The 26,489-nt window shown below is 58.1% G+C and overlaps 2 protein-coding genes across 6 annotated transcripts in view; one reads left to right on the forward strand and one right to left on the reverse strand.

The window, feature by feature from the left end:
- Nucleotides 1-5,395, forward strand: part of Zdhhc3 (zinc finger DHHC-type palmitoyltransferase 3) — a 33,200-nt gene extending 27,805 nt beyond the window's left edge. For 2 of the 4 annotated variants that reach the window (XM_070017589.1, XM_070017590.1), the window contains one exon: nt 267-1,344. In XM_070017589.1, coding sequence (XP_069873690.1) covers nt 267-425 — 159 coding nt within the window. In that variant the 3' untranslated portion in view covers nt 426-1,344. Of the gene's footprint in view, nt 1-266; nt 1,345-4,997 lie in introns of those variants that run through there. The other 2 variants (XM_070017587.1, XM_070017588.1) reach the window with 2 other exon arrangements.
- A 532-nt stretch (nt 5,396-5,927) lies between these two features.
- Tgm4 (transglutaminase 4) lies at nt 5,928-25,837 on the reverse strand. Of its 2 annotated transcripts, XM_070017584.1 has the most exons (17): nt 25,744-25,837; nt 23,699-23,794; nt 21,901-22,091; nt 20,599-20,679; nt 18,220-18,393; nt 17,899-18,011; nt 16,743-16,869; nt 15,259-15,377; nt 12,973-13,080; nt 12,369-12,543; nt 12,146-12,284; nt 10,592-10,695; nt 9,017-9,268; nt 8,254-8,532; nt 7,829-7,998; nt 6,660-6,796; nt 5,928-6,526 (listed from the first exon to the last, which is right to left on the reverse strand). In XM_070017584.1, the coding sequence occupies exons 4-17, from the start codon at nt 20,612-20,614 to the stop codon at nt 6,388-6,390; spliced, it is 2,052 nt and encodes a 683-aa protein (XP_069873685.1). In that variant the 5' UTR covers nt 20,615-20,679; nt 21,901-22,091; nt 23,699-23,794; nt 25,744-25,837; the 3' UTR covers nt 5,928-6,387. The 2 variants fall into 2 exon arrangements, with proteins under 2 accessions (XP_069873685.1, XP_069873686.1); XM_070017585.1 differs by lacking the exon at nt 20,599-20,679 and having other exon boundaries at nt 5,929-6,526; nt 21,917-22,091; nt 25,744-25,836.
- Nucleotides 25,838-26,489: the final 652 nt, after the last annotated feature.

Consider the following 26,489-nt stretch of genomic DNA (forward strand, 5'->3'; position numbering starts at 1 on the left):
CAGAACTGGTGCTGTGGCTCAAAGTAGTAACGCACTAGCCTTGAACACAAAAACTCAGAGAGGGACAGCTTGTGCTCAAGGCCCTGGGTTCAAATCTCAGGACTGGCATGCATGCACGCACACGCACGTGCACACACACACACCAAAAGCAAGCAAGCAAGCATTCACAGCCCAGTCCACCTGCATCCAGCTCATGGCTGGCCCTGGCCACCCAAAGCCCCCGCCTGGAAGCGCTTAACTGAAAGTGTGATTGTTCTTGTTTTCAGGGAATAGAGCAATTGAAAAAGGAAGAGAGAAGATGGGCTAAAAAAACAAAGTGGATGAACATGAAAGCCGTGTTCGGCCACCCCTTCTCCCTGGGCTGGGCCAGTCCCTTTGCCACGCCAGACCACGGGAAGGCAGACCCGTACCAGTACGTGGTCTAGCAGCCCGGCCACGCACACACACCTGGCCCCGCAGCCGCCGTGGCACGCGTGGCTCGCGCAGAGACGACTCCTCCTTCCGAGGAACACACACACAAGCGAGTTTTCTGTGAGGTCTCAAGGACCCTGGCGGGCGGTGGCGGAGCGCACCCACCCGCCGCGCCACGGTTGTTTTTCTCCTCACTGTTGGCTTTTTCCAGCTCGCCTCCGGCGGGTGTGTGTTTGCACGCTCGCCCGCGTCTGCGCGAGCGGAGGCTGCGCCCCCCCCACAAATCACTCCTCTGGCCCCCGATCGCCCCCTCCGCGCTCTCTTCCGGACTCATGACTAACGTTGGGGGGGGGGGGGGATCCGGTGGTGGGACCCGACCTGGACGGACGGCCCCGGGGTGGGGGGGCAGAGCCAAGGGGGGGCCTCGATCCCTCCCCCCCTCTGTCCCCCTCCATGGGACCTTCCTCCTCGGAGACCACGCCGGACCCGGCCAGCCCGGGCTCGGGGCCAGGAGGGGCGCCCCGAGCAGGGGGGGTGCGGGGTTCCAGGCAGCCCTGGGCTCCCCGTCTTCTCTGTACGCTCCCTCGATGATGTGACACCCACCACGCGTTGCACAGCCCCCCCTCCCCGGCCCAGGGTGAGCCGTGAAGCCCGGGCGGGGGGAGGGCGGGAGGGGGGTCGGGGGTTCTTCACACGGACAGACGCTCGCGCGCAGACCCCCTCGCTCTCCTGCGCGGGGTGGGGGGGGCGGGATGGGGGCACCCCCCACCCCTGGGCCCTCCGCGCGGAGTTCTTTTTTTAAAACAATCGCCCCCCGCCCCCCGTTTTTGTAGGCGTCGCGGGGCGGGGGTGAGGTGGGGGGGCCCTGCCGGCCCCCGGGCGGCGGGACGCGCTTCCCCGCGGAAACGAGGCAATAAAACGTTCCCCAAACACGCCCTGGCTCTGCCGTCGCCTGTGTCCATCTGTCCGTCCTCTTCCCCCCCCCCCCCAAGTAAGGCCACGGGCGGGGGGGGGCACGACCTCGGCGGGGAGGCCGAGCCCCGAGGATCGCAGTTCGAAGCCAGCCCCCGGCACGTCACACCCGGCCGGAGCCGGAGCGGAGCGCGAGCCCCGGGACCCGGGACCCGGGACCGACCCAGAAACCGCCACAGAGAGAGGCGGCCCGGGCCCGGGACGCGGCCCACCCGCCCCACGTCCACGTCCGTCCTCATCCGCCCGTCCTCGGCTCCGTGTCCCGGCCTGCACGACGCGGGCACGGAGACCTCTCATCTCTTTCTAGTAACTTCTCGGACGATGATCAACTTTTCCCCATCCTCCACCTTCCTGAGCCCACGGTTCCGCCTGCCACGAGACGAGACGCGCCTTCTCACGCCCTGACCCCGCCAGCCAGCCAATCCGAGCAGCCGCTCCCGGGCAGCCAATCCGAGCACTGCTCCAAGTGACCAATCCGAGCAGCCGCTCCCGGGCAGCCAATCCGAGCACTGCTCCAGGTGACCAATCCGAGCAGCCGCTCCCGGGCAGCCAATCCGAGCAGCCGCTCTGGGTGCTGCCCCCTGGCCGGCACGTGGGCCACGGGCTGCAGACCGAAGCTTCGAGACGGGCCAGATCCCCGCGGAAAACCCCAAGATGGAAATCTAGAACCCTCCAGCCGGGTTCCACCAGCTCCAAGGGGAAGCCACCGACGGGGAAGTGGGCTCCATGGGAGCTGAAGACGGGGCCTGTCGGTGAGCAGCCGGAGTGGAGGGGGGGGCGCCGGTGGCTCAGCCGGCTCGGGAGGCCCAGGCCTGAGGCCCGAGGCTCGAGGCCGGCTCCGGGGGAGGCGCTCAGCTCCAACTCAGCAGCCAGGAGGCGGTGTCGGGGTGCCGGGCTCCAGCGGAAAATCCACAGGACAGCAGCGCCCGGGCCCCATCCCCGACACCTCCCCAGAAAACAAGGCAGGAGGCCAGCGTGGAGACACACGCCCGGAGGCCAGCGTGGAGACACATGCCTGCAACCCTGCAGCTCACGAGGCGGAGACGGAGGCCTGGGCGTTGGAGGCCAGCCCGGGACAGTCCGCGGGAGACGGCGTGCCTGCAGCCCGGTGGGGTCCCTCCGGGCCTGCGTCCACCCAAAGAGCCTTTTGCTGTTCTCATAACACCAGCTCGCTGGTGTACGAAAACCACCACCACAACCTGGAACACACAAGTTCTCCAGAGAGAAGTACACCTCAGCCACAATCCACGTCTTCCAGGAGGCTCGTCGCTCGCCTGCCTTGTTCTCTCCCCGGGACACCCTCAAATGTGATATTCCAGGGCCAAGCAAACCCGCGTGAAGGGGCTGCGAAGGTGGCTCAGTGGTCGAGTGCTGGCCTAGAAAGCATGAAGCCCGGGGTTCGATTCCTCAGTACCCCATACATAGAAAAAGCTGGAAGTGGCACTGTGGCTCAAGTGGTAGAGTGCTAGCCTTGAGCAAGAGAAGCTCAGGGAAAGTGCCCAGGCCCTGAGTTCAAGCCCCAGGACTGGAAAAGAAAAGAAAGCCTGTATTAACAGCATTTTTCATTGCTGCATAATATTCCAACGTACTGTGCTATTATTGCTGTTGTACATTTTGATTCCAGCTTTGCATTCTAATCGGGTGTTCAGGTTTGTATGGTGTAACTATTCATGTCTTATCATTTGTGTGTGTGTGTGTGTGTGTGTGGTACTGGGGCTTGATTCGGGCTAGCATTCTACCACTTGAACCACAAGTCCACCTTGGGCTTTTTTTTAAATACCAGTCCCAGGACTTGAATTCAGGGCCTGGATGCTCCTAGCCTGCACTGAGCTGCTGTGCTTAAGTCTAGCGCTCTACCACCGGAGCCACACTTCTGGCTTTTTTTTTTTTGGTGTTTAGAGCTAACAGTCTCACCGGCTTTCTATCCCCAGACTGGACTTTGAACCTCGATCCTCAGCTCTCGGCCTCCCGAGTTGCTAGGATGACAGGTGTGAGCCACAGAGGCGCGGCTCGATTATTGTGTGACCTTTTTGCTGTGCAATAATTTCAGACGGACAAAAAGATTATGACAGGATAATATAGCGCCCAGTATCATTCATCGGGTCTCCGCCAGGAGCAGAGGCGTGGCTCAAGTGGCAAAGCGCCAATCTTGAGTGGAAAAAATGAGAGCTGCAGAGTGGTGCTTTTCTGCGTGCACCAGGGCCCCTCTCTTTGGCAGGACCCCGCTTGTCCTGACTCTAGCCTCCTTTGGTCTGGGCTCACTAAGTCTACATCACCACACAAGGCTGAGGACTGAGGGCATCACGGTTCAAAACCAGCCCTGGCCAGTCAAATGCGGAAGACATTCATCTCCAGTGAACCAGCCAAAGAAAAAAGCAAAACACCATGCTGTGGGCTCAAGTGGTGGAGCGCCAGCCTTGAGTGTGCAAGCTAAGCACGAGCAAGAGGCCCAGAGTTCAGACCCCAGCACCAGAATTCAAAACAGAACAAAAGCCAGGCGTCAGTGGCTCACACCTGTCTTTCTAGCTACTCAGGAAGCTGAGATTTGAAGATGGAGGTTCAAAGCCAGCCCAGGGCAGGAAAGTCCGTGAGACTTTATCTCCAGTGAGCCAGCAAAAAGGTGGAGGTAAAGCTGTGGGAAGGTGGCTCAGTGGTAGGGCGCTTGCCTTGCATGCAGGAGGCCCTGGGTTCGATTCCTCAGTGCCACATAAGCAGAAAAAGCCGGAAGTGGCGCTATGGCTCAAGTGGTAGAGCGCTAGCCTTGAGCTGAAGAGCTGAGGGACAGCGCCCAGGCCCAGAGTTCAAGCCCCACAACCACTACCACCAACAAAAAAAGTGGTAGGGGCTAGCTTTGAGCAAAAGAAGCTCAGGGCCAGCACCAGGAAGGCCTGTCCTCCCACAACAAGGCCATGAAGCTTAAAGTCCTGAAATCACTGGTTTTTAGGGTGGGGTGAACACTGGAGCAGAGGGCAGGGGTCGGAGCACAAACTGTGCCTCAGTTTCCCTTTCAGCATAGTAGAAGGGGTGGTGCTGGGCTGTGTTGTCTCGTGTGGGAGAGAAAAGGGTAGAGCTACTAGCTGCTAGTCCTGAACCCCCGGACTCCCCAAACAACTCCCCCCACTGTGTGTGTGCCTGTCTGTCTGTCTGTCTGTGCATCATTCCCTCTGGAGGTGTTGGGCCTCCTGTGGCCCCACGGCAGGTGAGTGGCTTGAAAGACTCGTGGTTGGGGGCGGGGGGCGCCCACCCTGCATGCGCGGACCCCACGCGGGGCCAGTGTCGTGTCCGCCCGCCCCCCGCCCCCCTGCGCCCAGCCCCGCACCCCCGCACCCCCGCATGGCCTCCGCCGCCGGCCTCGCCCGCTGCCTCCCTCCCCTGCTGCCGTCGGTGGTATCTGGTTTTCCTTGAGGTTGAGCTGCTGGACCGGGGCCCCACCCCAGATCTCAGTGGGCTTGGGGGGGGCCGTCCCCGCGGCCCCTCTGCGGTGTCCTGCCGGGCGGGGGGGCGCGGAGACCAGGCCGCGGCCGCGCGGCTGAGCCTCTTGTTCCCCCCTTTCTCCCCTCCCCCCCCCCGCCCTCTCCCCTCCCCCCCACCCTCCCCTCCCCTCCCCCCTGCAGGGCATCGAGCGGCTGAAGCGCAAGAACCACCCGCGGGCGCCCCGCGGCGGCTGGCGGTCGGTGGAGGCGGCCTTCGGGGGGCCCCCGTCCCCCAACTGGCTGAACCCCTTCTCGCCGGGGCCGGGCCGGCCGCGGGCGCCCGCGCGCGGGGAGCTGATCCGCCAGCTGTCCTCGCTGTCGGACCTGGAGCTCGCGGCGCCCGGCGCCGCCTCGGCCTCCCCCGCCTCCGACTCCTCCTCCCCCGCCTCCGACTCCTCCTCCCCGGCCTCCGCCGCCACCTCGCCCGAGACCCCGCACCGGGACGCGGCCTCCGCGGCCGAGGTGGCCGGCGACTAGGCGCCGCGGGCCGCCCCAGCTTTGGTAAAGACGCGTGTTGTGCCCAGCCGCTGCCTCCCTCTCCGGCCGGCCAGGGGGCGGGGCCTGGCGGGGGCGGGGCCGGGACGAGGGGCGGGGCCGGAGCCTGGCGGGGGCGGGGGCGGGGCCAGGCAGCGAACCTACGGCCCCCAGGGAGAGCAGCGATGGCCAAGGGGAGCAGGAAGACGTGCGCGCGCACACAGGTAGACAGATGCGCGCACGCGCAGGCCGGCGCGCGCACGCACCCACGTGTCTCGGCGCTGCGCGGTGCGGAGCAGGCCTTGACCGGGGCTCGAACTCGGAGCCCGGGCGCCGCCCCCCCTCCCGCGCTTCTGGGCTCAAGGCGGGCGCTCCGCCGCCTGCGCCACGGCGCCGCGCCAGCTTTTTGCTGGCTCATGGCGGGGGGGGGGGGGAGGGGAGAGCGTTCCTGCCCAACGGGCTTCGAACCTCGGGTTCGGATCCCAGCCTCCCGGGAGCCGCCGGGATGGCAGGCGTGGGCCCGGGCCTGCACCCCAGCCGCGCCCGGGGCCACGACGCGCCACGCGGACCAGGCGCCACTGCGTGAAAGCCGTTTAATTGGAAGCAGACGGCGTGACAGCGGGGGCGCCGGGGAGGGGCGGGGGCGCCGGGGAGGGGCGCCGGGGAGGGGCCCCGGGGAGGGGCGGGGGCGGGCGCCGGGGAGGGGCCCCGGGGAGGGGCCCCGGGGAGGGGCGGGGGCGGGCGGCGGGCCCTGCCCCCCTGCGGGCCGCCCTGGCGGGCCCTGGATCCGTCCCAGGGCTGGACCTCGGCGCCGCTCCGCGCTGGCGGGCGCCCCGCCGCAGCATCCCGGTGCTTCACGAGGCGCGGGGGTCTCGCGGCCTCTCCTGCCCGGGGCTGGCCTCGAACTCTGATCCTCCGCGCTCAGCCTCCCAGCATGGCCGGATGCCCGGGGCCCGCCCCCCCCCCCCCCCCCGGCCGGCCGTGTGAAATGCTGAGACGTGAAGCGATCATCCTGTGTGCAAGCGCCGCAGGACGGAGCCGCGCGGCCCCCCGCGCTCTAGGAGATGAGGGCCATCTTCTCCGCGTGGATCCCCTTCACTTCCCGCGACGTGCACTTGAAGATGAACTTCTTGACGCCGCTCTTCATCGGGATGCACTGGAGCTGGAACTGGATGGCCTCGCCCGGGGGCAGCATCCTAGAACATTCCAAGCCCACAGACCCTCAGGGGGGCGGGGGGGGGGGCGCGAGGGCCTCGGCTGTCAAGTAAACATGCTGGCACCACTGCGAGCTCCGAGTCGGGAGTCGGGAGTCGGGCGCGGCGAGCTCACCCTTTGTCCACGGTCTGCGCCGAGCACATGGCCAGGCTCTCGAGGGAGAAGGTGATGTGGGTGAGCGGGATGGGCAGCACGTTGAGGAAGCGGCACACGCACGTCAGCTCCTGGCCCACCTTCCCCGTGTCCGGCATCTGCGGCAGACACGGCCCACGGGGTCCACGCGCGCCGGGGGAGTGCTCCCGCAGGCCCCCATCCCGCCACCGCTGCACGCAGGTGTGTGCACGCACGCGCCAATGCGTGGACAGATGCCCGGCAGATGCTTGGTTGTTTGCACACACACTTTCACCACGCGTGGGGGTCAGCCTGCATCTCCTTGTGATGTCAAGGCTGCCCACAGCTACGGGTCCAACCTCAGGGTCAGGATTACAGGCGTGTGCTGCCACACTGGGGCTTGATCTTAGGACCAAGGTGCCCATCCCTGAGCTATTTTTGCTCAAGGCAGGTTCTCTACCCCTTGAGCCACAGCGCCACTTCCAGTTTCCTGGTGGTTCCTTGGAGATCAGACTCTCACGGACTTTCCCATCCAGGGCTGGCTTTCACCAGCGATCCTCACCTCTCAGCCTCCTGAGCAGCTGGGATGACAGGCATGAGCCACACAGCCCTGGTCCTAAGCTCCGCTTTGCAGAAATGACCAGAGCTGCATTGTGGACGAGGTACATCCATACAGGCTTGGAGGCCACTGGGCCCACAGCCCGACAGAGATGGAAGTGGGGGCCACATGGGGGGGGGCTCACCAAGGCTTCCTGCAGCCCCAGCTCGCTCAGGACCTTGGAGTTGGCAACGAGTGAACACTGCCCTTGCTTTTCCCCCTTGGTGAACTGAGGCCCGGGATTTACTCCCTGGAAGGCCACCGTGACCCACATGCTAAACACCAGACTCTGGCATAAAGCTTCTAGAAAGCTGGTACCAGTGGCTCACGCCTGTCATCCTAGCTACTCAGGAGGCTGAGAGCTGAGGATCACGGTTCAAAGCTAGCCTGGGCAGGAAAGTCCGTGAGACTCTGATCTCCAAGGAACCCCCAGAAAGCCCAAAGGGGTACCTTGGCTCAAGTGGTAGAGCACCCGCCCTGAGCCAGCCCTGGGACCAGCACAAAACTAGAGTCTGCACCCCACCCCAGAGCGCTGCCATCAGTGGGCCGCGTCGGAAGGCAGCGGGCGGCTCACCTCGACAAAGAAGTTGGAGTACACGAAGTGGAGGCCGTCATCCTTGCCCGTGCTCTCCTCCGACTTCAGGTCCTGCGCCAGGAGGGTGACCTTCACTACCACCTCATCGTCTACGATGCCCAGCTTGGTGATGTAGGTGTCCGGGGACACGATGAACACCACTTGGGCTTCTGCGTGAGAGGGGCAGGAGGAAGAGAGCACTTGACACTGAGCCCACATGGCCACGAGTTCGGGGTGGATTAAAACACTCAACCTTGGGCCACAGCGCCACTTCTGGTGGGGGGGGGTCCATTGGAGACAAGAGTCTCAACAGTCTTTCCTGCCCGGGGCTGGCCTCGAATCGCGATCCTCCAGACCTCAGCCTCCTGAGCAGCTGGGACGACAGGCAGGTGCCCGGCGGGAATGCACACGGCCCTGTTCCATACCTTCCCCTTTGACCACCTCCTCCTTGCTGAGCATGGCGAGCTGCGCCACATCTTTGCCCGTGTAGGTCTGCAGGTTGATGGAGGCGGAGAAGTTGAACCTCCGTGTCTCCTCGGTGGTGCGCCTGAGCAGCACGGTCACGACCACGGGCCCGCCCATCTCCACCGTGTCCTCCATGACGGACAGCTCCAGCTGACTCCGCTTGCGCAGGTCCTGCGGCGGCCTCGGAACTTGCAGGAGGGAGTATGCGTGGTTCATGGCCTCTCTCTCTTCCGCCGAGCCTACGGAGACACGACGTGGCGTTTGGGGCAGCGCTGGTGGCTCACGCCTGTGATCCTAGCGACTGAGGAGGCTGAGAGCTGAGGATCGAGGGTGGAGGCCTTCCCCAGGGAAGCACACACAGTCTTGTGAGACTCTTTATTTCGGACGAATCACCAAAAACCAAGGCCAGAAGTAGAGCGCCAGCCTTGAACACGAGAGCTCAGGCACAAGCGCTTTGCCCGGGCCCTGAGTTCAAGCCCCATGACGGGCAAACAAGGGAAGAAATCAGGTCTGACTTTATAAAGCCAAAATGAGCCCGGACTGCGATCCTCCTATTTCCGCTTCCTTTACTTGCAGAGATGGATGGACGCCTGCCACTCCCTCAGCCGTTAACGCAGGCGTCTGCTCTAGAGCCCAGCCTGGCTACAAATCGCCCCCCCTCCCCGCCACCCCACAGTACCACCAGCAGCAGCGCTCCCCCTCGCCCCGGCCAGGCCAAGCTACCTTCGGGGTACTTATACTGATAGGTGATGTCGTGGCGCCGGTCCTGGCCCACCGCCTTGGTGCTGATGTTCTTGCCGATGCTGTCGGTCTCCACGGCGATGAGGCTGTACACGTCCTCACCGCCCACCTTCTTCAGCAGCCAGATCAGCTTGTCCCCGTTCACCTCGGTGAAGATGAACTTGGTGTCGTAGCCCAGGAAGATGTCGCCGTTGCGAATGGCGGGCAGCGGGGAGGGCCCGCAGCGGAAGATGCCTGTGGGAATGGTGGCCGTCAGGGGTCACCCCAGGGGGCAGACCATACACTGGGTTGTGTGGGGGGGAGGGGGGTGGCGGCAGCGGAACCTGCCCAGAGTCAACACTCCCACCACTGGCCACATCTGGCCAGGGACTAGTAAGCAGCGCACGCCTGTAATCCCAGCCACTCGGGAGGCTGAGTTCTAAGGATCCTGGTTTGAAGCCAGCCCAGGCAGGAAAGCCCATGGGACTCTCTGACTGCTGATGAACCAGCAAAAGGTCGGAAGTGCTCAGCTGGGTGCACTTCGGGTTCTGGTGGTTCATTGGAGATCAGAATCTCACAGCTGTTCCTGCCCAGGCTGGCTTTGAACTGCGATCCTCACATCTCAGCCTCCTGAGAGGCTAGGATGACAGGCGGGAGCCACCGGCGCCCGGCTAGATGAACTGTGAAGATGGCTTTCTGGCTGGAGGTCAGGGTTTCCGCTCCCAGCAATCAAGAGGCTCGCAGGGGCTCTCAGCATCGCACGCAGTCTGGGCAAAATGAAGTCTGCACTCAGTCTCATCTCAACCCGTGCCGGGTGTATCTGTGCACACCTGTCAGCCTCAATGGACACCGGAAGCACAAATAGGAGGATCACAGCCCAGGTGCGATCCCACCCAGAAATCACCAAAGAAGCCCAGGCACCCGTGGCTCCCGCCTGTCATCCCAGCTACTGAGGAGGCTGAGAGCTGAGGATCGCGTTCAGGACCAGCCCGGGCAGGAAAGTCCTTGACACTCTTCTCTCCAATGAACCACTCAGGTGGAAGTGACCCAAGTGGCAGAGTGCCATGAGTTCCAGCCCCAGGACCAGTAGAAAGAAAGCAAAAAGGTTCCTGGAGGCATGGTTCAAGCACCTGGCCCAGCACATGCAAGTTCAATTCCCAGGACCTAAGGAATAACTAGCCGGGCTGCAGGCGTAGCTCAAGTGGCAGAGGGGTGTCTAGTAGTGACAAGATCCTGAGTTCAAACCTCAGCTCTGCTTCTAAAAAGCAGCCATGCCAGCCGGGCACTGGTGGCTCACACCTGTCATCCCAGCTACTCGGGAGGCTGAGATCTGAGGATCGTGTTTAAAGCCAGCCCAGGCAGGAAAGTCCGTGAGACTCTGATCTCCAATGAACCACCAGAAAACCCAGAAGTGGCGCTGTGGCTCAAGTGGTAGAGCACTCGCCTTGAGCTGAAGAGCTGAGGGACAGTGCCCAGGCCCAGAGTTCAGGCCCCACGACCAACCAAAATATAAGCAGCCATGCCCCAGCAGCCCCTCTGCACCCCCAGCCCCGGCCCCCACCCAGGCCGCACGCTCACCATGGCTGATCTCCTGTGGGGTGCCGTCCAGGGCCTGCCAGCCATCGTTGCCCACGGGCAGATCTGGCCGCCGCATCCACGCGTCTGTCCACACGTGGAAGTTCCTGTGGCAGGCGGGGAACAAGGCCCGGCCCCGTGGTTAGATGGGAACACAGCTAGGATCCACAGAGGGGAGCATGGGTCACCGAGTTCCACCCCCGGAGCCTTGCCTGGGGGGTGGATTGGGGGGAGAGGGGGTGGGGCGCCCCAGGCCTTCCCAGAAGATGTCACTGGTAGACCAAGTGAACCGCTCAAGGCCGGACGCCATCTTTGGGGTTTTGAGTATGACACACTGAATAAATGCTTGGTGAATGAATGAGCAATGGGAAGTTTGACCTTTTTCTTTGCTTTTTTCTTTTTTGCCTGTCCTGAGACTTGAACTCAGGGCCTGGGGGCCATCCCAGTGCTCAAGGCTGGGCACTCTACCACTTGAGCCACAGTGCCACTTCTGGCTTTTTCTGTGTCTGTGGTGCTGAGGAATGGAACCCAGGGCTTCATGCATGCTAGGCGAGCACTCTACCACTGAGCCACCTTCCCAGTCCAGGTCTGACCGTTTTCTGGGCAGTAGACTACCTCTGGCTTGGATCCTGATTTTGTAACTGGCCAATCTTGGAACTCATTTTGTGTGAATGGGGGTGGGGGTCATAGGGCTTGAACTCTGGTCCTGGGTGCTGTCCCTCATTCTCTTTGTGCGCAAGGCTGGCGCTCTACCACTTGAGCCACAGCGCCACTTCCGGTTTCCTGGTGGTTCATTGGAGATCAGAGTCTCACGGCCTTTCCTGCCCGTGCTGGCTTTGAACTGTGATCCTCAGATCTCAGCCTCCTGAGTAGCTGGGATGACAGGCGTGAGCCACGGACGCCAGCTGGGAACTGCATTTTTTTTTTTTTTTTTTTTGTCAGCCGTGGGGCTTGAACTCTGGGCCTGGGCGCTGTCCCTCAGCTCTTCAGCTCAAGGCGAGCGCTCTACCACTTGAGCTACAGCGCCACTTCCGGTTTTCTGGTGGTTTATTGGAGATAGGAGTCTCACGGTCCCTCCTGCCCGGGCTGGCTTTGAACCGCGATCCTCAGATCTCAGCCTCCTGAGTAGCTAGGATTACAGGCGTGAGCCACCAGCGCCCGGCGGGAACTGCATTTTTAAATGACTTCTGCTGGGGCAGTTCCTGCTCAGCCTGTCTCAAATCTGAATTTTGGAAATGGATTTCTGGGTATCACCCCCCTATATCAGTGTCTAACAGATCAAGCGTGGAGCGGGGCGCAGGTGGCTCCGCCTGTCATCCCAGCTACTCAGGAGGCTGAGATGTGAGGATCACGGTTCAAAGCCAGCCTAGGCAGAAAAGTCCCCATGAGACTCTTCTCTCCAAATGAGCCACCAGAAAACCGGAAGTGGTGCTGTAGCTCAAGTGGTAGAGCGTTCGCCTTGAGCTGAAGAGCTCAGGGACGTCGCCCAGGCCCTGAGTTTAAGTCCCACTACCAACACGTAAAAGAAAAATCACAGAGGAGTGCAGGGCACCCTACCACACGGAGTCCTTGGTGAGGTCCGGGATGGTCTTGCCGGTCTGGTTCAGGTAGATGTCCACGGTGAGGTCCTTCTCCGTGTCGTGGGCTGACTCGAAGGCCGTCACGCTGCGGGCAGGGATGCCCAGAGCCCTGAGCACTGCAAGGCGACGCGCCGGGGTGAGGGGGTGAGCAGCGTGCGAGGGGGCATGGGGGCGCTCCCCCCGCCAGCGCGGCCACGCACCCGTGGTGAGGATGCCGGAGAACACCCAGCACTGGCCGAAGTTGACGGGCTGCTTGGTGGCGTGGAACTGCTGCAGGATGGCCACGCTGCTGGACCACAGGTGCGGCGCCGTCCCGCCCGCGTAGTTCCCCGACCAGTTCCCCGTGAGCACGCCGTTCGAGTTCGCCGCGCTCATCTGATTGGGATGGGGGGGGGCATCAGCCTGCGACGGGCGGGACAGCCCTGACCCGCACCAAAGCTTCCACGGCTTCCAGGATCTGGTTTTGTGCGTGGGGGGGGGGGGGTCCTAGGATTTGAACTCAGGACCTGGGCGCTGTCCCTGAGGTTCTGGTGCTCAAGGTGAGCGCTCTACCACTTGAGCCCCAGCTCCACCTTTGCAGATGAGAGACTCTCATGGACTTTCCCAGCCCAGAGCCTCAGGATCTCTGCTTCCTGAGGAGCTGGGATTATAGGCGGGAGCCGCAGCACCCGACCTAGGAGGAGTTTCTAAACCTGAGAAGGCCAAGGCAGGTCCCCGGGCGGGGTTGACGGGATCAGAGTGACCCTGTCCACCCAGCCGAAGCCCCCAGCCAGCCCAGCATCCCCCACCCCACCCCAGACCAACCATGGCACACATGGTGCGGGCCACCAGCACAGGGTCCCTCATTTCCAGGATCTTGAGGTAGCTCTGGGTCAGCAGGTAAATGGCACAGCTTAGGATATTTTTCTCAAACTGGTTGGGAAAGGGGGGAAAAATAAAAACAAGAGAGGCAGGTGAAAGGTTTGCCCAGATTACAGATTACCAGGCACCACCTCCTGTGGCCCTCAAGTCTGGCCGCCTGCGGGGGAGGGGTTAATGCCTCAGCCACGCTCTGCGCTGCCTTGCAACCTAGACTAGGCCGCTGGGGAAGGAATGGCGATGGCTAGTTGCTTGGCTGGCTGCTGGTCTGGGTTGGTGCGTGGGAGGCAGAGGTGAGGAGCAGGGGAAGAAGGGGAGGGAGCAGGAGAGGGAGGGAGGGTGCTGGAAATGAAGGATCTAGGAAGGGAGGGAGGGGGAAGGGAGAAATGGATGGAAGGGGATGGTGGATAGAAGGGAGGGAGGGAGGGAGGGAGGGAGGGAGATGATGGAGCAATGGTGGCAATGATGAAGGAGAGGATGGAGATGGTGGAGGGAGAGAAGGATGAGGGGAGGAGGGAAGGAAAGAGGAAAGCTACAAGGAATGGATGGAATAGGGAGCCGGGCCGGTGGCTCCCGCCTGTCATCCTAGCTACTCAGGAGGCTGAGATCTGAGGATCCCAGTTCAAAGCCAGTCTGGAGCCAAGACAGAAAATCCATGAGACATTTCTCTTTGCCCGTCCTGGGGCTTTGAACTCAGGGCCTGTGCACTATCCCTGAGCCTCTCTGTGCTCAAGGCCAGCGCTTTACTACTTAAGCCACGGCACCACTTCCGGCTTTTTCCCAGTAGTTTATGGGATGAGAGTCTCACTTTTCTGCCCTGGCTGGCTTCAAAACATGATCCTCAGATCTCAGCCTCCTGAGTAGCTAGGATGACACTGGAGACTCTTATCTCCAATGCACCCAAGAAAACCGAAAGTGGTGCTCAAGTGGTAGAGCACTCACCTTGAGTGAAAAAGCTCAGGGACAGCGCCCAGGCCGAGTTCAAGCCCGACAACAAAATAAAGAGCTCTAAAGAAAGACTATAGATGAAAGAGGGAAGGACAGATGTGGGAAAGAAGGGCTGGAAGAAGGAAAAGATGGATGGATAGATGGATGGGTGGGTAGATGGGTGGATGGATGGATGGGTGGGTGGGTGGGTGGGTGGGTGGGTGGGTGGGTGGATGGATGGGTGGGTAGATGGGTGGATGGATGGGTGGGTGGATGGGTGGGTGGGTGGGTGGATGGATGGGTGGATGGATGGGTGGGTGGATGGATGGGTGGATGGATGGGTGGATGGATGGATGGGTGGGTAGGTAGATGGATGGATGGGTGGATGGATAGATGGGTAGGTGGATAGGTGGATGGGTGGATGGATGGATGGATGGGTGGGTGGGTGGGTGGATGGATGGATGGATGGATGGGTGGGTGGGTGGGTGGATGAGTGGATGGATGGATGGATGGGTAGATGGATGGATGGGTGGATGGGTGGATGGATGGGTGGCTGGGTGGAGAGTGGATGGATGAGTGGGTGGATAGATGGATAGATGGATGGGTGGTGAATGGATGGATGGGTGGATGGATGGATAGATGGATGGGTGGGTGGATGGATGGATGGGTGGATGGATGGATGGGTGGGTGGGTGGGTGGGTGGGTGGGTGGGTAGATGGATGGATGGATGGGTGGGTGGATGGATGGGTGGATGGATAGATGGGTGGATGGATAGATGGGTGGGTGGATGGATGGATAGATGGGTAGGTGGATAGGTGGATGGTTGGATGGGTGGATGGATGGATGGGTGGGTGGGTGGATGGGTGGATGGATGGATGGATGGGTAGATGGATGGATGGGTGGATGGGTAGATGGATGGGTGGCTGGGTGGAGGGTGGATGGATGAGTGGGTAGATGGATGGATAGATGGATGCGTGGTGGATGGATGGATGGGTGGATGGATGAATAGATGGATGGGTGGGTGGATGGATGGGTGGATGGATGGATGGTGGGTGGATGGATGAATAAGTGGATCGGTGGATGGATGGGTGGACAGGTGGGTGGATGGGTGGATGGATGGGTGGACAGATGGATGGATGGATGGATGGATGGATGGAGGGGCCTCTGTCTCAGTTCTTCCACCAGTTTGGTCCAGTGGCACACCACTGACCTTTGACCTGAAGCTCCCCGACTTCCCTCTGGCTGGCAGCCCATCACACTCTAGCTGAAGCAAGGGGAGAGGGCGCGTACCAGGTGAGTTGTTACCTGGCCGAAGTTCCAGGGCTTGCCGCGAATGTGCTTGGCGAAGCCCATGTATATGTAGCCGGTGTCGTTGAGGATGTACTCCTTGCGCTCCTCCTCGTCAGGCAGGAAAACCAGGTCGTCTGTGGGGAGACCATGTGGCCGCGTGGGTGGCCAACCGATGGGGCTTGGGGAGGAGGGGGTGCACCATCTGGGCTACAGGGGCTGGAAAGTCTCCGTGGTGGGAGGGTGGGAGAGAGGGGTGGAGGGATGATGGCAACACATTTGTCTCTTGTCTGAGACCAGGACTGGAACAAAGTAGCTGATGTATTCACTCACGGGCTGGCACTCTACCCCTTGAATCGTGCCTCCAACCCCAGGCAACAGAGTTTGGATTAGAAGTCCTAAGAACTTCCAGAACATTCTGAGTGAGGTATAAGGAAATTTCACTGTGAGAGGGAAAAAAAGAGAAGGAAAAAAAAAAAAAAAAAAAAGCCAAGCGTTGGTAGCTCACGCCTGTCATCCCAGCTACTCAGGAGGCTGAGATCTGAGGATTGCGGTTCAAAGCCAGCCCAGGCAGGAAAAGTCTGTGAGAATCTTATCTTCACTGAACCACCAGAAAACTGGAAGTGGTGCTGTGGCTCAAGAGGTAGAGTGCTAGCCTTGAACAAAAAGAAGTTCAGGGGCAGTGTCTAGGCCCTGAGTTCAAATCTCAGGACTGGAAAAAAAAAAAAAAAAGAAAAAGATGAACTGTGTCCAGGTGTCCATGGCTCACGCTGTCAGCCTAGCTACTCAGGAGGCTGAGATCTGAGAATTGTGGTTTGAAGCCAGCCTGGGTAGGAAAGTTCATGAGACTCTTATCTCCAATGCATCACAGAAAAAGCTGGAATTGGTGTTGTGGCTTAAGTAGTAGAGTGCCCAGGCCCTGAGTTCAAGCCCCAGAACTGGCAAAACAAACCAACAAACAAAAACACAACCAAGGGCTCGGAAGGTGACTCAGTGGTAGAGTGCTTGCCTTGCATGCATGAGGCCCTGGGTTCGATTCCTTAGCACCACATAAAAAGAAAAGGCCAGAAGTGGTGCTATGGCTCAAGTGGTAGAGCTGAAGAGCTGAGGGACAGCGCCCAGACCCAGAGTTCAGGCCCCATGACCGACAACACCCCCCCATACACACACACACACACACACACACACACACACACACACACACACACAAAACCAAGCGAGAGTCTGCAGACAGGAAGAGAAGAGCCACCTGTCTGGGTTTAGCCCCTCCCTTACAGCTGCCAAGGAAGACACTATTGGTGGGCTGTAGCTGTCCATCAATGTCTATCAAGGTTGGCAGGCAGGGCAATAGGGAGGAGGAAAAGCGAGGAAAGGGGCCTGAATTCATGGGGGTTTGGCCACAAAGAGGATGATGTCCCAGGGGTGCTGGGTTGGGTCCCATTCCACTATCAGGGGCCCTCCTCATGTCCCCCCCCCCACACACACACAGAGCTGCACGTTACCAATGCACCAGGGGTTGAAGAGAAGGTAGAAGTCCTCATGCACCCTGAACGTGTGGCTTCCGGTCTTCACGGCCATCTCGTATTTGCCCACGATGGAGTTGGGGGCGCTGGTGATGGCCACGATGACCTGAGAGAGGCACGGGACAGGGTGGACACCGCCCTCCCACCAGACCGGGCTCTTAGAAAGGCCCTAGAACACTCCGTACGTCCTAACGATCTTTTCTTTTCCAGTCCTGGGGCTTGAGCTCTGGGCCTGGGCACTGTCCCTGAGCCACTTTGTGCGCAACACAAACGCTCTACCATTTGAGCTACGGCGCCACTTCTGCTTTTCTGGTGATTCACTGGAGATGAGAGTCTCACAGACTTTCCTGCCCAGGCTGGCTTCAAACCACGATCCTCAGATCTCAGCCTCCTGAGTAGCTGGGATGACAGGTGTGAGCCACTGGTGCCTGGCCTAACCAACAGAGAGAGAGAGAGAGAGAGAGAGAGAGAGAGAGAGAGAGAGAGAGAGAGAGAGAGAGAGAGAGAGAGAGAGAGAGAGAGAGTGTGTGTGTGTGTGTGTGTGTGTGTGTGCGCGCGTGCGTGCGCGCGTGCGCCAGTCCTAGGGCTTGGACTCTGTTCCTGAGCTTTTTCACTCGAGGCTGGTGCTCTACCACTTGAGCCACACTTCCACTTCTTACATTTTTTTGGGTGCTAATTGGAGATAAAGGAGTCTCGGGGAGTTTCCTGCCTAGGTTGGCTTTGAACTGCAACCCTCAAGATCTCAGCCTCCTGAGAAGCTAAGCTGACAGGCACCTGGCTCCAAGAGACTCTTCTCTCCAATTACCCACCAAAATAAAATAGGACTAGAGGCATGGCTCAAGTGGTAGGGCACCAGCTGTGAGCTAGCAAGTATGTAAGGCTCTGAGTTCAAATGCTGGTACCGGCAAAAGAAAAGAAGTGTGGGAAGGAGTGAAATGGAGGCGGTGTACCCGTGGTCAGGGGGCAGAGAAGAGAAGCAGATGGAGAGGCAGAGGGGAGGAGAGACCCTGGGAGACAGTGGCCGGGGTCTTTAAGCTCTGTGGCCGCCTAGAAGGTGAGGACCGTGGCGTCTGAAATTAGGCCCAGAACTGTCCAGAAGCCAGCGAGGCAGAGCCCGCAGGGCCGCGGCTCTCACCTCCTTGCCGGTGTTACTGGTCAGCGAAGCCTTCCAGCCCTCGAAGCGGGACGCGGTGGGCATCTTCAGGTTCAGTTCCACCAGGGTGTGTTTGGCGATGCTAGGATTCGGCCCTGGGAACACCCAAAACGGGGACAGAGTCTTGACTTCCTGTCTACCCGCCGGGATTACAGGTGTGTGCTACTACGCGCGGCCAAAGTATGACTGACTGGCCGCGAGGCCGGTGGATGGCTGAGATTTGGGGAGGCAAAAACACAGACCCCACTCTACCCTTTTCACACACAAACCCCCCTCCCACACACATGCACCCCGAGGACTCACCGATGGCAAACTGCAGCTTCAGTTGCTCGTGGGGCTCCAAAGATTTGCTGAGCATCAGACGCAGGTGGAATACCTGGCCGCGACGGAGCACGAGTTTGTTGGTCTGGAAGTTGTCTGTGTGGTGGGCCTTGGTGTTCTGCTTCCTCAAGAAGTCAATGCGGAGAGCCTGCAACTCTATTGGGGTGCGGGGCGGACAGGGAGGTGCAGACACACACGGGGGGGGGGGGGGGAGGAACGGACAGACAGACATTTCGTTTATAATCAACACTGGGGAGGAGCTTACAGCCCTCATTCTCTTTGATTTTTTTTTTTTTTTTTTTTTTTGCCAATCCTGGAGGCTTGAACTCTGGGCCTGGGTGCTCTACCACTTGAGCCAAAGCGCCCCTTCTGGCTTTTTCTGATTCGTTTATTGGAGATAAGAGTCTCACAGACTTTCCCGCCCGGGCTGGCTTCGAATGATGATCCTTAGCTCTCAGCCTCCTGAGCAGCTAGGATGATAGGCGGGAGCCACCGGCGCCCGGCTGCCCTCAAGCCTAAAGCCACAACAAGCCTCACTAATGCCCGTAGCTCACGCCTGTCATCCCAGCTATTCAGGAGGCTGAGATGTGAGGATTGCAGTTTGAGGCCACTAGGAGACTCTTTATCTCCCACATCTCAACAAAGAAGCTGCACATGAAGCTGTGGATCAAGAGGTAGACAGCTAGCTTTGAGCAAAAAGAAAGGAAAAAAACCCTCAGGGACAGGACAGTGCCCGGGTCCTGAGTTCAAGGCCCAGAACATAGAACTAGCACATGTGCCAGGCACTGCTGGCTCACGCCTGTCATCCTAGCTACTCAGGAGGCTGAGATCGGAGGATCGTGGTTCAAAGCCAACCTGGGCAGGAAAGTCCGTAAGACTCTTCTCTCCAGTGAACCACCAGAAAAGCAGAAGTGGCACTGTGGCTCAAGTGGTAGAGCGCTCGCGTTGAGCACTGGCCATCTTTGGTCTTTTAAACCCTGAAAATCAAATTGTTCCTTGCAGTGAAGAAGCAGGAGGTCTAGATGCGAAATAAACAGGCCAGTGTGGCCTGACACCGCGGGCCAGGGAGGAAAACGACCCGAGCAGCAGCAAGCGCCATCTGGGCCAGGACACCCTACCTTTCTTGCTACCTCCTCCCTGGTAATTTACAAAACTGCACCCAGCTGTGAAGCCGAGGATGGCTGAACGCGGGGGTGGGAGACATTCACTGATCTGCCCCGCTAATGAACATGTGCTAGGGACTTCAGACCCTTTCTCTGCTGGATGCTAGTGGCTTACACCTAGAATCCTAAGCTACTCAGGAGCCCGGGATCTTAGGATCGTGGTTCAAAGCCAGCCCGGGGACAAAAAGTCTGTGAGGGTCTTATCTCTGATGAGCCACCAGAAAGCTAGAAGTGGAGCTGTGGCTCAGGTGGTAGAGTGCTAGCCTTGCGTGGAACAAGCTCAGGGGCAGCGCCCAGGCCCCGTGTTCAAGCTCTAGGACGGACACCAAACACTGAAAAGAAAAAAAGAAAAGCAAAAGAGAGCATCTGGAAAGTGACTCAGGCCCAGAATGGAGTTTGAGTGCACGGTTCTTCATCTGATCTTGCCTACCATGAAGGCTCTAGCTGGTGGATATCATGAGACCACAGAAGGTTCCTGAATAATTGAGAAGGATAAAACAAATGCACGCAGCACTTAGGGAATGGCTACAGGAAGTCTTATTATACTTTTGGGTCATGTGGAAATCATACAGAAATGCAAAGTGGGCTGGGCGCTGGTGGCTCACGCCTGTAATCCTAGCTACTCAGGAGGCTGAGATCTGAGGATCACGGTTCAAAGCCAGCCCGGGCAGGAGAGACCGTGAGACTCTTATCTCCAATAAACCACCAGAAAACCGGAAGTGGCGCTGTGGCTCAAGTAGTAGAGCGCTCACCTTGAGCTGAAGAGCTGAGGGACAGCGCCCAGGCCCAGAGTTCAAGCCCCATGACCGACCAAAAAAAAAAGAAATGCGAAGTGGGAGTTTTTGTTTTTCTACTGGTCCTGGGTCTTGAACTCGGGGCCTAGGCACTGCTGCTGCCTGACCTCTTTTGCTCCAGGACAGCACTCTTACCGCTTTCAGCCCCAGTTCTACTTCTGGGTTTTAGTGGCTCACTGGAGGTTGAGTCTCCCAAACTTTTCCTGCCTGGGATGGCTTTGAACCTGTGACCTTCGGATGGCAGCCAGGCATGAGCCACGGGTACTGGGTGCATTTGTCTTTTAAATGAGTAGATAGAGAATAAAGCGGAGCTGGCCTCGCCAGCCTGGGCTGAGTTAGGGACAGCCAGTGTGTGGGCCAACGGTGGGTTGGACTTGAGCTACGGGGAGATTTCCTGCACTCACCGTTCATCGTGGTCATTGTGTCCTCTGTCCTGTGGTCCCAGAAAGCAGTCAGTCCTGATGCCTGTGTGGCTGGAGCTGCCTCTGAGCAAGGGGGGAGGGACCCTGCGCTTTTTTATGTGGTCCTGGGCAAGGCGTAACCCAGTAGGGTAGCTGCGAAAGGGCAGGGCTTGGGGACGTGTCCTCATGAACTAGTAAAACTTTATCACCTCCCCCATCAGACGTGGCGAGTCAGCTGTCCAGCTGAGCTGATTGAAAAGAACAAGTCAGGCGCTGGTGGCTCACGCCTGCCATCAGGAGGCCAAGATCTAGAGGATCATGTTTCAAGGCCAGCCTGGGTAAGATCCATCTGGCCATGAAACTCTTATCTCCCACGAACCACCAAAAAGCTAGAAGTGGCGCTGCGGTTCAAGTGGTAGAGCGCTAGCCTTGAGCAAAAAGAAGCTCAGGGACAATGCCCCGGCCCTGAGTTCAAGCCCCACAACTGGCACCAAAAAGAAAATTAAACAAAAGGGAAAGAACATGAGGCATGGCATCTTGTCTCTTAGGTGATGCTCACACTCTCTGGGCATGGCCCACCAAAAGCTAGCATGCTGTGGATTCACAGATCTCAAACTCCTGAGTAGCCAGGACTACAGGTGAGCCCACCAATGCCTGGCATATATGATTTTTTCCCCCTCATATTTTACTTTATTTTTGTCAGTCATGGGGCTTGACCTTAGGACCTGGGAGCTATCCCTGAGCTCTTTTGCTCAAGACTAGAGCTCTACCACTTTGAGCCACAGCAACGTTTTTGGTTATCTGGTGGTTCACTGGAGATAAGTGTCTCATGGACTTTCCTGCCTGGGCTGGCTTTGAACTGCAATCCTTAGATCTCAGCCTCCTGAGTAGCTAGGATGACAGGCGTGAGCCACCAGTGCCCAGGCTACTTCATTCCCTCATTCCCCCAGTGTATATTTCAAATTCAAAGATGTACCTTTTTTTTTTTTTTTTTTTTTGCCAGTCCTGGGCTTGAACTCAGAGCCTGGGCACTGTCCCTGAGCATCTTTTGCTCAAGGCTAGCACTCTACCACTTGAGCCACAATGTCACTTCCAGCTTTTGCTGTATATGGGCTGCTGAAGAATCGAACCCAGGGCTTCATGCAGGCTAGATGAGCACTCTACCGTGGAGCCACCTTCCCAGCCCCCTTGTGGTTTTTCTAAAACATGCCTCACACAGTTGAAGGGTTCAGATGTACTTGGGGCCTCCAGCCCTCACAGAGAGGTCTCTGTCATCTCCCATCTTATTTCACAAGGGATGCCTACCTATGCGTGTTTGTACCTTGCGTGTGTCCTCAGGTACTAGGCCTTGGAGATGGGAGGGATTTTTTTCCCACCAGGATGAGCTGGTCTGCCTTTCTCACAGCTGCGCAGTAGAGTTCCTTTGTACTGATAACCAGTCACTTATCTCCAGCGATTCCATAGGGTGTTTGGGTTGGCTGCCAGCCAATCAGTTGCTGTGAAGACAAACCCATCCTTGGCACACAGACCATGCCTCCTGATGCAGACTTTATGTGGGGCTCAGGGCAAGGCCTGACTCAGTGAGAATTTGAGCCAAACGGCAAACACGGTTATGATCAATGGCAGATCTGACATCCTATCAGTGCCCCGGCTCTCCCCAAGGAACACTGGTCATTAAACAAAACCAAAATGAGCCAGGAGCCAGTGGCTCTCGCCTGTCATCCTAGCTACTCAGGAGGCTGACATCTGAAGATTGCAGTTCAAAGCCAGCCTGGGCAGGAAAGTCCCCATGAGACTCTTATCTCCGATTAAGCACCAGAAAACCGGAAGTGCTGCTGTGGCTCAAGTGGTAGGGTGCCGTTCTTAAGCAAAAAAGCTAAAGACAGTGTGTAGACCCTGAGTTCAAGACACAGCATGCACGCACGCGCACGCGCGTACACACACACACACACACACACACACACACACACACACACGTGTGTTTCTGAGCTTGCTTCCCTTCCCTCCAGCTCCAATGGAACTCCTAGACCTCTGCAGAGCAGGTTCTTAACCTTGTGCTCATGGCTTTCCTCAGTCATCTGGTCCTCAGGGGTCATCTGTCATCAGTCTAGCCTGAGCTGAAGCACATTCTGGTGACAGGCCAGTCCAGTGAGCCCCCACAACTCTGGCTCACATAAAGCCCCCAGGCCTTATGCTGGGATGGAACTTTCTGCTTTCGATTCATGAAAGGGACTAGACAAGGGACCATCAGAAGACAGGAGGCTCTGAAAGCCCCTTCCTAAAAAGTGGGTATGAAGGCTGAGTGTGAGAGCGCACGCCTATAATCCTGGGGATTTAGGAGGCTGAGATGGGCGAATCATCAGGTGACTGGGCAAAGGGAGCACTCTGTCTCAAAGGCAAAATAAAACCAGGAGGACTGAAAGTAGAGCTCAAGTGGTAGAGAGCTTGCCTGGCCTGCCCCAGGCCCTGGGTTCAATCCCTAATGCCAAAAGAAAGGGAAGTGGCACCAGTGGCTCATGCCTATAATCCCCGCTACTTGGGAGGCTGAGATCTGAGGCCCGCGGTTCCAAGCCAGCCTAGGCTAGGAAAAGTAAATGAGACGGATCTCCAATTAAGTATGGAAAAAGCTGGAAATGGGAGCTGTGGCTCCAGGTGGTAAGAGTGCTAGCCTTGAGCACCAAAGCTTAAGGAAAGCACTCAGGTCCTGAGTTCAAGCTCCAGGACCAGCACAAAACACTTCAACCAGAAAAGGCCAGGTAGGTTGCTCCGGGTGGGCGAGTGAATAGCAAATGTTTGAACTGAGCCAGGCTAAGGTGGCAGGGAGGGAGGAAGGGCTGGCACAGATGCCAGGCTCTCCTCCTGGGACCCCAATCAGGCTGGAAAAACATGGCTGTGGGGAATTCAAGTTCTGTTCCCATCCATTTCTGTCCCTCCTCCTCCAAATCAGAGAAGGCACAGGGTGGCCAGGGCACTGGCAGGGGCCCAGGCGCCAGCACGGGGGCTACTCCCGGCGCCGAGCTTGTGGGCCTGCGTCGTAAAGATGGCCATCTGCTTGCTTTTGATGTGCTTGTTTGTGGCCGGGGAGGAGTCAGTAAATACGCACCCACCGAGCTGCGGGGCACCACATCTCTTCCTCCTGTCTCTCTCTGAACCTAGAGTTTTTGTGTGGCTTTTATCATGGATCAGACGCTCAGCGTTCCTAGAAAGGTAAACAATTTTATAGGAAAATTAGAAGAAGGAAAAAAAAACATACTAGATTCCTAAAGTCTGTTCTTATTAAGTTGTTCCTCGTGCCTGCTCTTGCACACGGTCCTCAGATGCTCACAATACCCACCCAGAAGCCTGCCCTGTGGACGGATCCCCCCCCATCCTTCCTCTCCCCCCCACCCCATTTTGAACAGTCACTGATTTGAAAGTCATCTCTCTCATGCCGCATTTTTCAGGTGGTTTTGTTTTGCTTTGTTTTTGCTGGTCCTGGGGTTTGAATTCTGGGCCTGGGTGCTGGGAGCTTTTGTGCTCCAGGCTAGTGCTCTACCACAGTTGAGCCACAGCGCCACTTCTGCTTTTCTGGTGGTTCTTTGGAGAGAAGAGTCTCACGGCCTTTCCTGCCTGGGCTGGCTTTGAACTGTGATCCTCAGATCTCAGCTTCCTGAGTAGCCACCAACACTCGGTGGCCTGGAGATTCAGGAGAGCTGTAGGCATGCTCTCTGGGATCCGAGCTAGCTCAGCCCTTAGGAGCTGTGGAATGGAAATGGGGGGAGTCTGGGCCCCCTCAGCCCTTGCTCTATAGGCTTTTTTCCTACTTGTAGACTTGAGAGTAAACCACCCTCTGACCCAGTTTTAGCCCTGGCATTAATCCCACCATCACCCCCATGTGACCTGCCACAATTCCCTTCTCCACACTGGACCCCACCATTCCTTATCTAGGCTCAAAGAACCAGGAGCAGAGCTGATCTCCCATGAACCACCAGAAAACCGGAAGTGGCGCTGTGGCTCAAGTGGTAGAGCGCTCGCTTTGAGCTGAAGAGCCCAGGGACGGCGCCCAGGCCCAGAGTTCAAGCCCACAACGACATATATATATATATATATATATATATATATATATATATATATATACACTACACACACACAGTCCTGGGACTCCAAGTTGGGGCCTAGATGCTGTCCTGAGCTTTTGTGCTCGAGACTAGTGCTCCACGCTTGAAACACAGCTCTACTTCTGGCTTTTTTGGAGGCTCACTGGAGATGGAAGTCTCACAGACTTTACTGCCTGCATTGTTTTCGAACCATGATCCTCAGATCTCAGCCACCAATGCCCAGTTTTGTTTTGTTTTGTTTTGTTGCCAGTCCTGGGGCTTGAACTCATGGCCTGAGCACTGTCCCTGAGGTTATTTTGCTCAAGGCTAGCACTCTACCACTTGAGCCACAGCACCACTTCGGCTTTTTCTGTGTATGTGGTACTGAGGAATCAAACCCAGAGCTTCATGCACGATAGGCAAGCACTCTACCACTGAGCCACCTTCTCAGCCTTGATATTCTTTACTAAGTGGTGTCTCAAGTATTTGAATGAATGGAATCACATGGAGGCCACATGGCCTCTGGAAGGAAGGAACATGGCGAATGCTCCCTGCCTGAGACAATGCAGTGCACCCTGAGCTGCTTCCTGGTGGTCGGAGCGGGGGAGTCATCTTCCCCTTGGGAAAACACCTTCTATCGCTATCTGGTGCTCTTCCTGGAGGCTTTATCTGTTGATTCAAGTCAGAGCATCTTAAATCAACACTGGCTCTTTCTGTATCAGCAGGTGTTTGGATGGGAGGCCAGGTTCCCTGAAGACCAAGGCTGGCTCCAAGATGGCCTTCTTCCTTCCAGCTCTCCCCAGAGACTTTCCTCCCCAGGGAGGTCCTATCACTGATTTTTTTTTTTTCCTGGTCCGTCATGGGGCTTGATGAACTTGGGGGTCTGGACACTGTCCCTGAGTCTTTTCACTTAAGGTTAATGTTCTACCACTTTGAGCCATAGCTCCACTTCTGGTTTTCTGGTGGTTCCGTGGAGCTAAAAAGTCTCAGGGACTTTCCTGCCTGAGCTGGCTTTGAACCGCCATCCTTGAGATCTCGGCTTCGTGAGGGGTAGATTGGCAGGTTGCATCACCTGGTGCCCTGCTTGTACCACTGATTAGTTCAGCTGTTTCACTGGTGCTCGTGGCTTGGGGGCGTGGCTCGCGGGGGAACAGCCCCCTAGCGGGAGCCTTGCTCTCCCTGGGTGGTCAGAATGACGAGGCGAGACTACACACAGGTGGCTGGTGCCAAGAGAGCCATGACAGCTCTCACGCTCTAGCAGTGCAGCGTGGCTTCCTGCGGGCGTGGCGGCGCTCTGCAGAGGCAGAACGGGTTGAGACGGTCAAAGTACTAAAGTCCTCATTAGCTGGGTGACCCCGGGCGAATGACACCCTCCAGCCATCTCTGAGGGTAAGAATAGAAATACCCTTGCTCTGGGGTGGCTGACAAGCTGTCCCCCAGCAAGGTGGATCAATGAGCAGCCTGGAAACCATAACTTTGGGTCCCCATGAAACCAAGAAGTTTTTGTTTTGTTTTTGTTTTTGTTTTTTTTTGTCGGTTACGGGGCTTGAACCCAGGGTCTGGGCACTGTCCCTGAGCTTCTTTTGCTCAAATGCTAACACTCTACCACTTGAGCCACAGATCCACTTCTGGCTTTTTCTGTGTGTGTGGTGCTGAGGAATCGAACCAGGGCTTCATGCATGCTAGGCAAGCACTCTACCACTGAGCCACCTTCCCAGCCTGAGATGAAGGTTTTGAATGCCATTTTCTGTCCATGTCTCCTGATGAGATGTCAAATAAAAGATGGGGTGCGTTCTGGGCCACCTCCTTTTCCGAGGA

The sequence above is a fragment of the Dipodomys merriami genome, unplaced genomic scaffold (genome assembly GCF_024711535.1).
Source record: "Dipodomys merriami isolate MVZ:Mamm:240054 unplaced genomic scaffold, mDipMer1.0.p SCAF_125, whole genome shotgun sequence".
NCBI lineage: Eukaryota > Metazoa > Chordata > Mammalia > Rodentia > Heteromyidae > Dipodomys > Dipodomys merriami.

What these genes read in the sequence shown, in the direction of transcription:
- Tgm4 (XM_070017584.1), bottom strand. An exon ending in CTTCAACCCCTGGTGCATTG is followed by an intron (nt 15,378 to 16,742) that starts GTAACGTGCAGC and finishes GTCTCCCCACAG; the next exon opens with ACGACCTGGTTTTCCTGCCT. An exon ending in GCGCAGACCGTGGACAAAGG is followed by an intron (nt 6,527 to 6,659) that starts GTGAGCTCGCCG and finishes GGAATGTTCTAG; the next exon opens with GATGCTGCCCCCGGGCGAGG.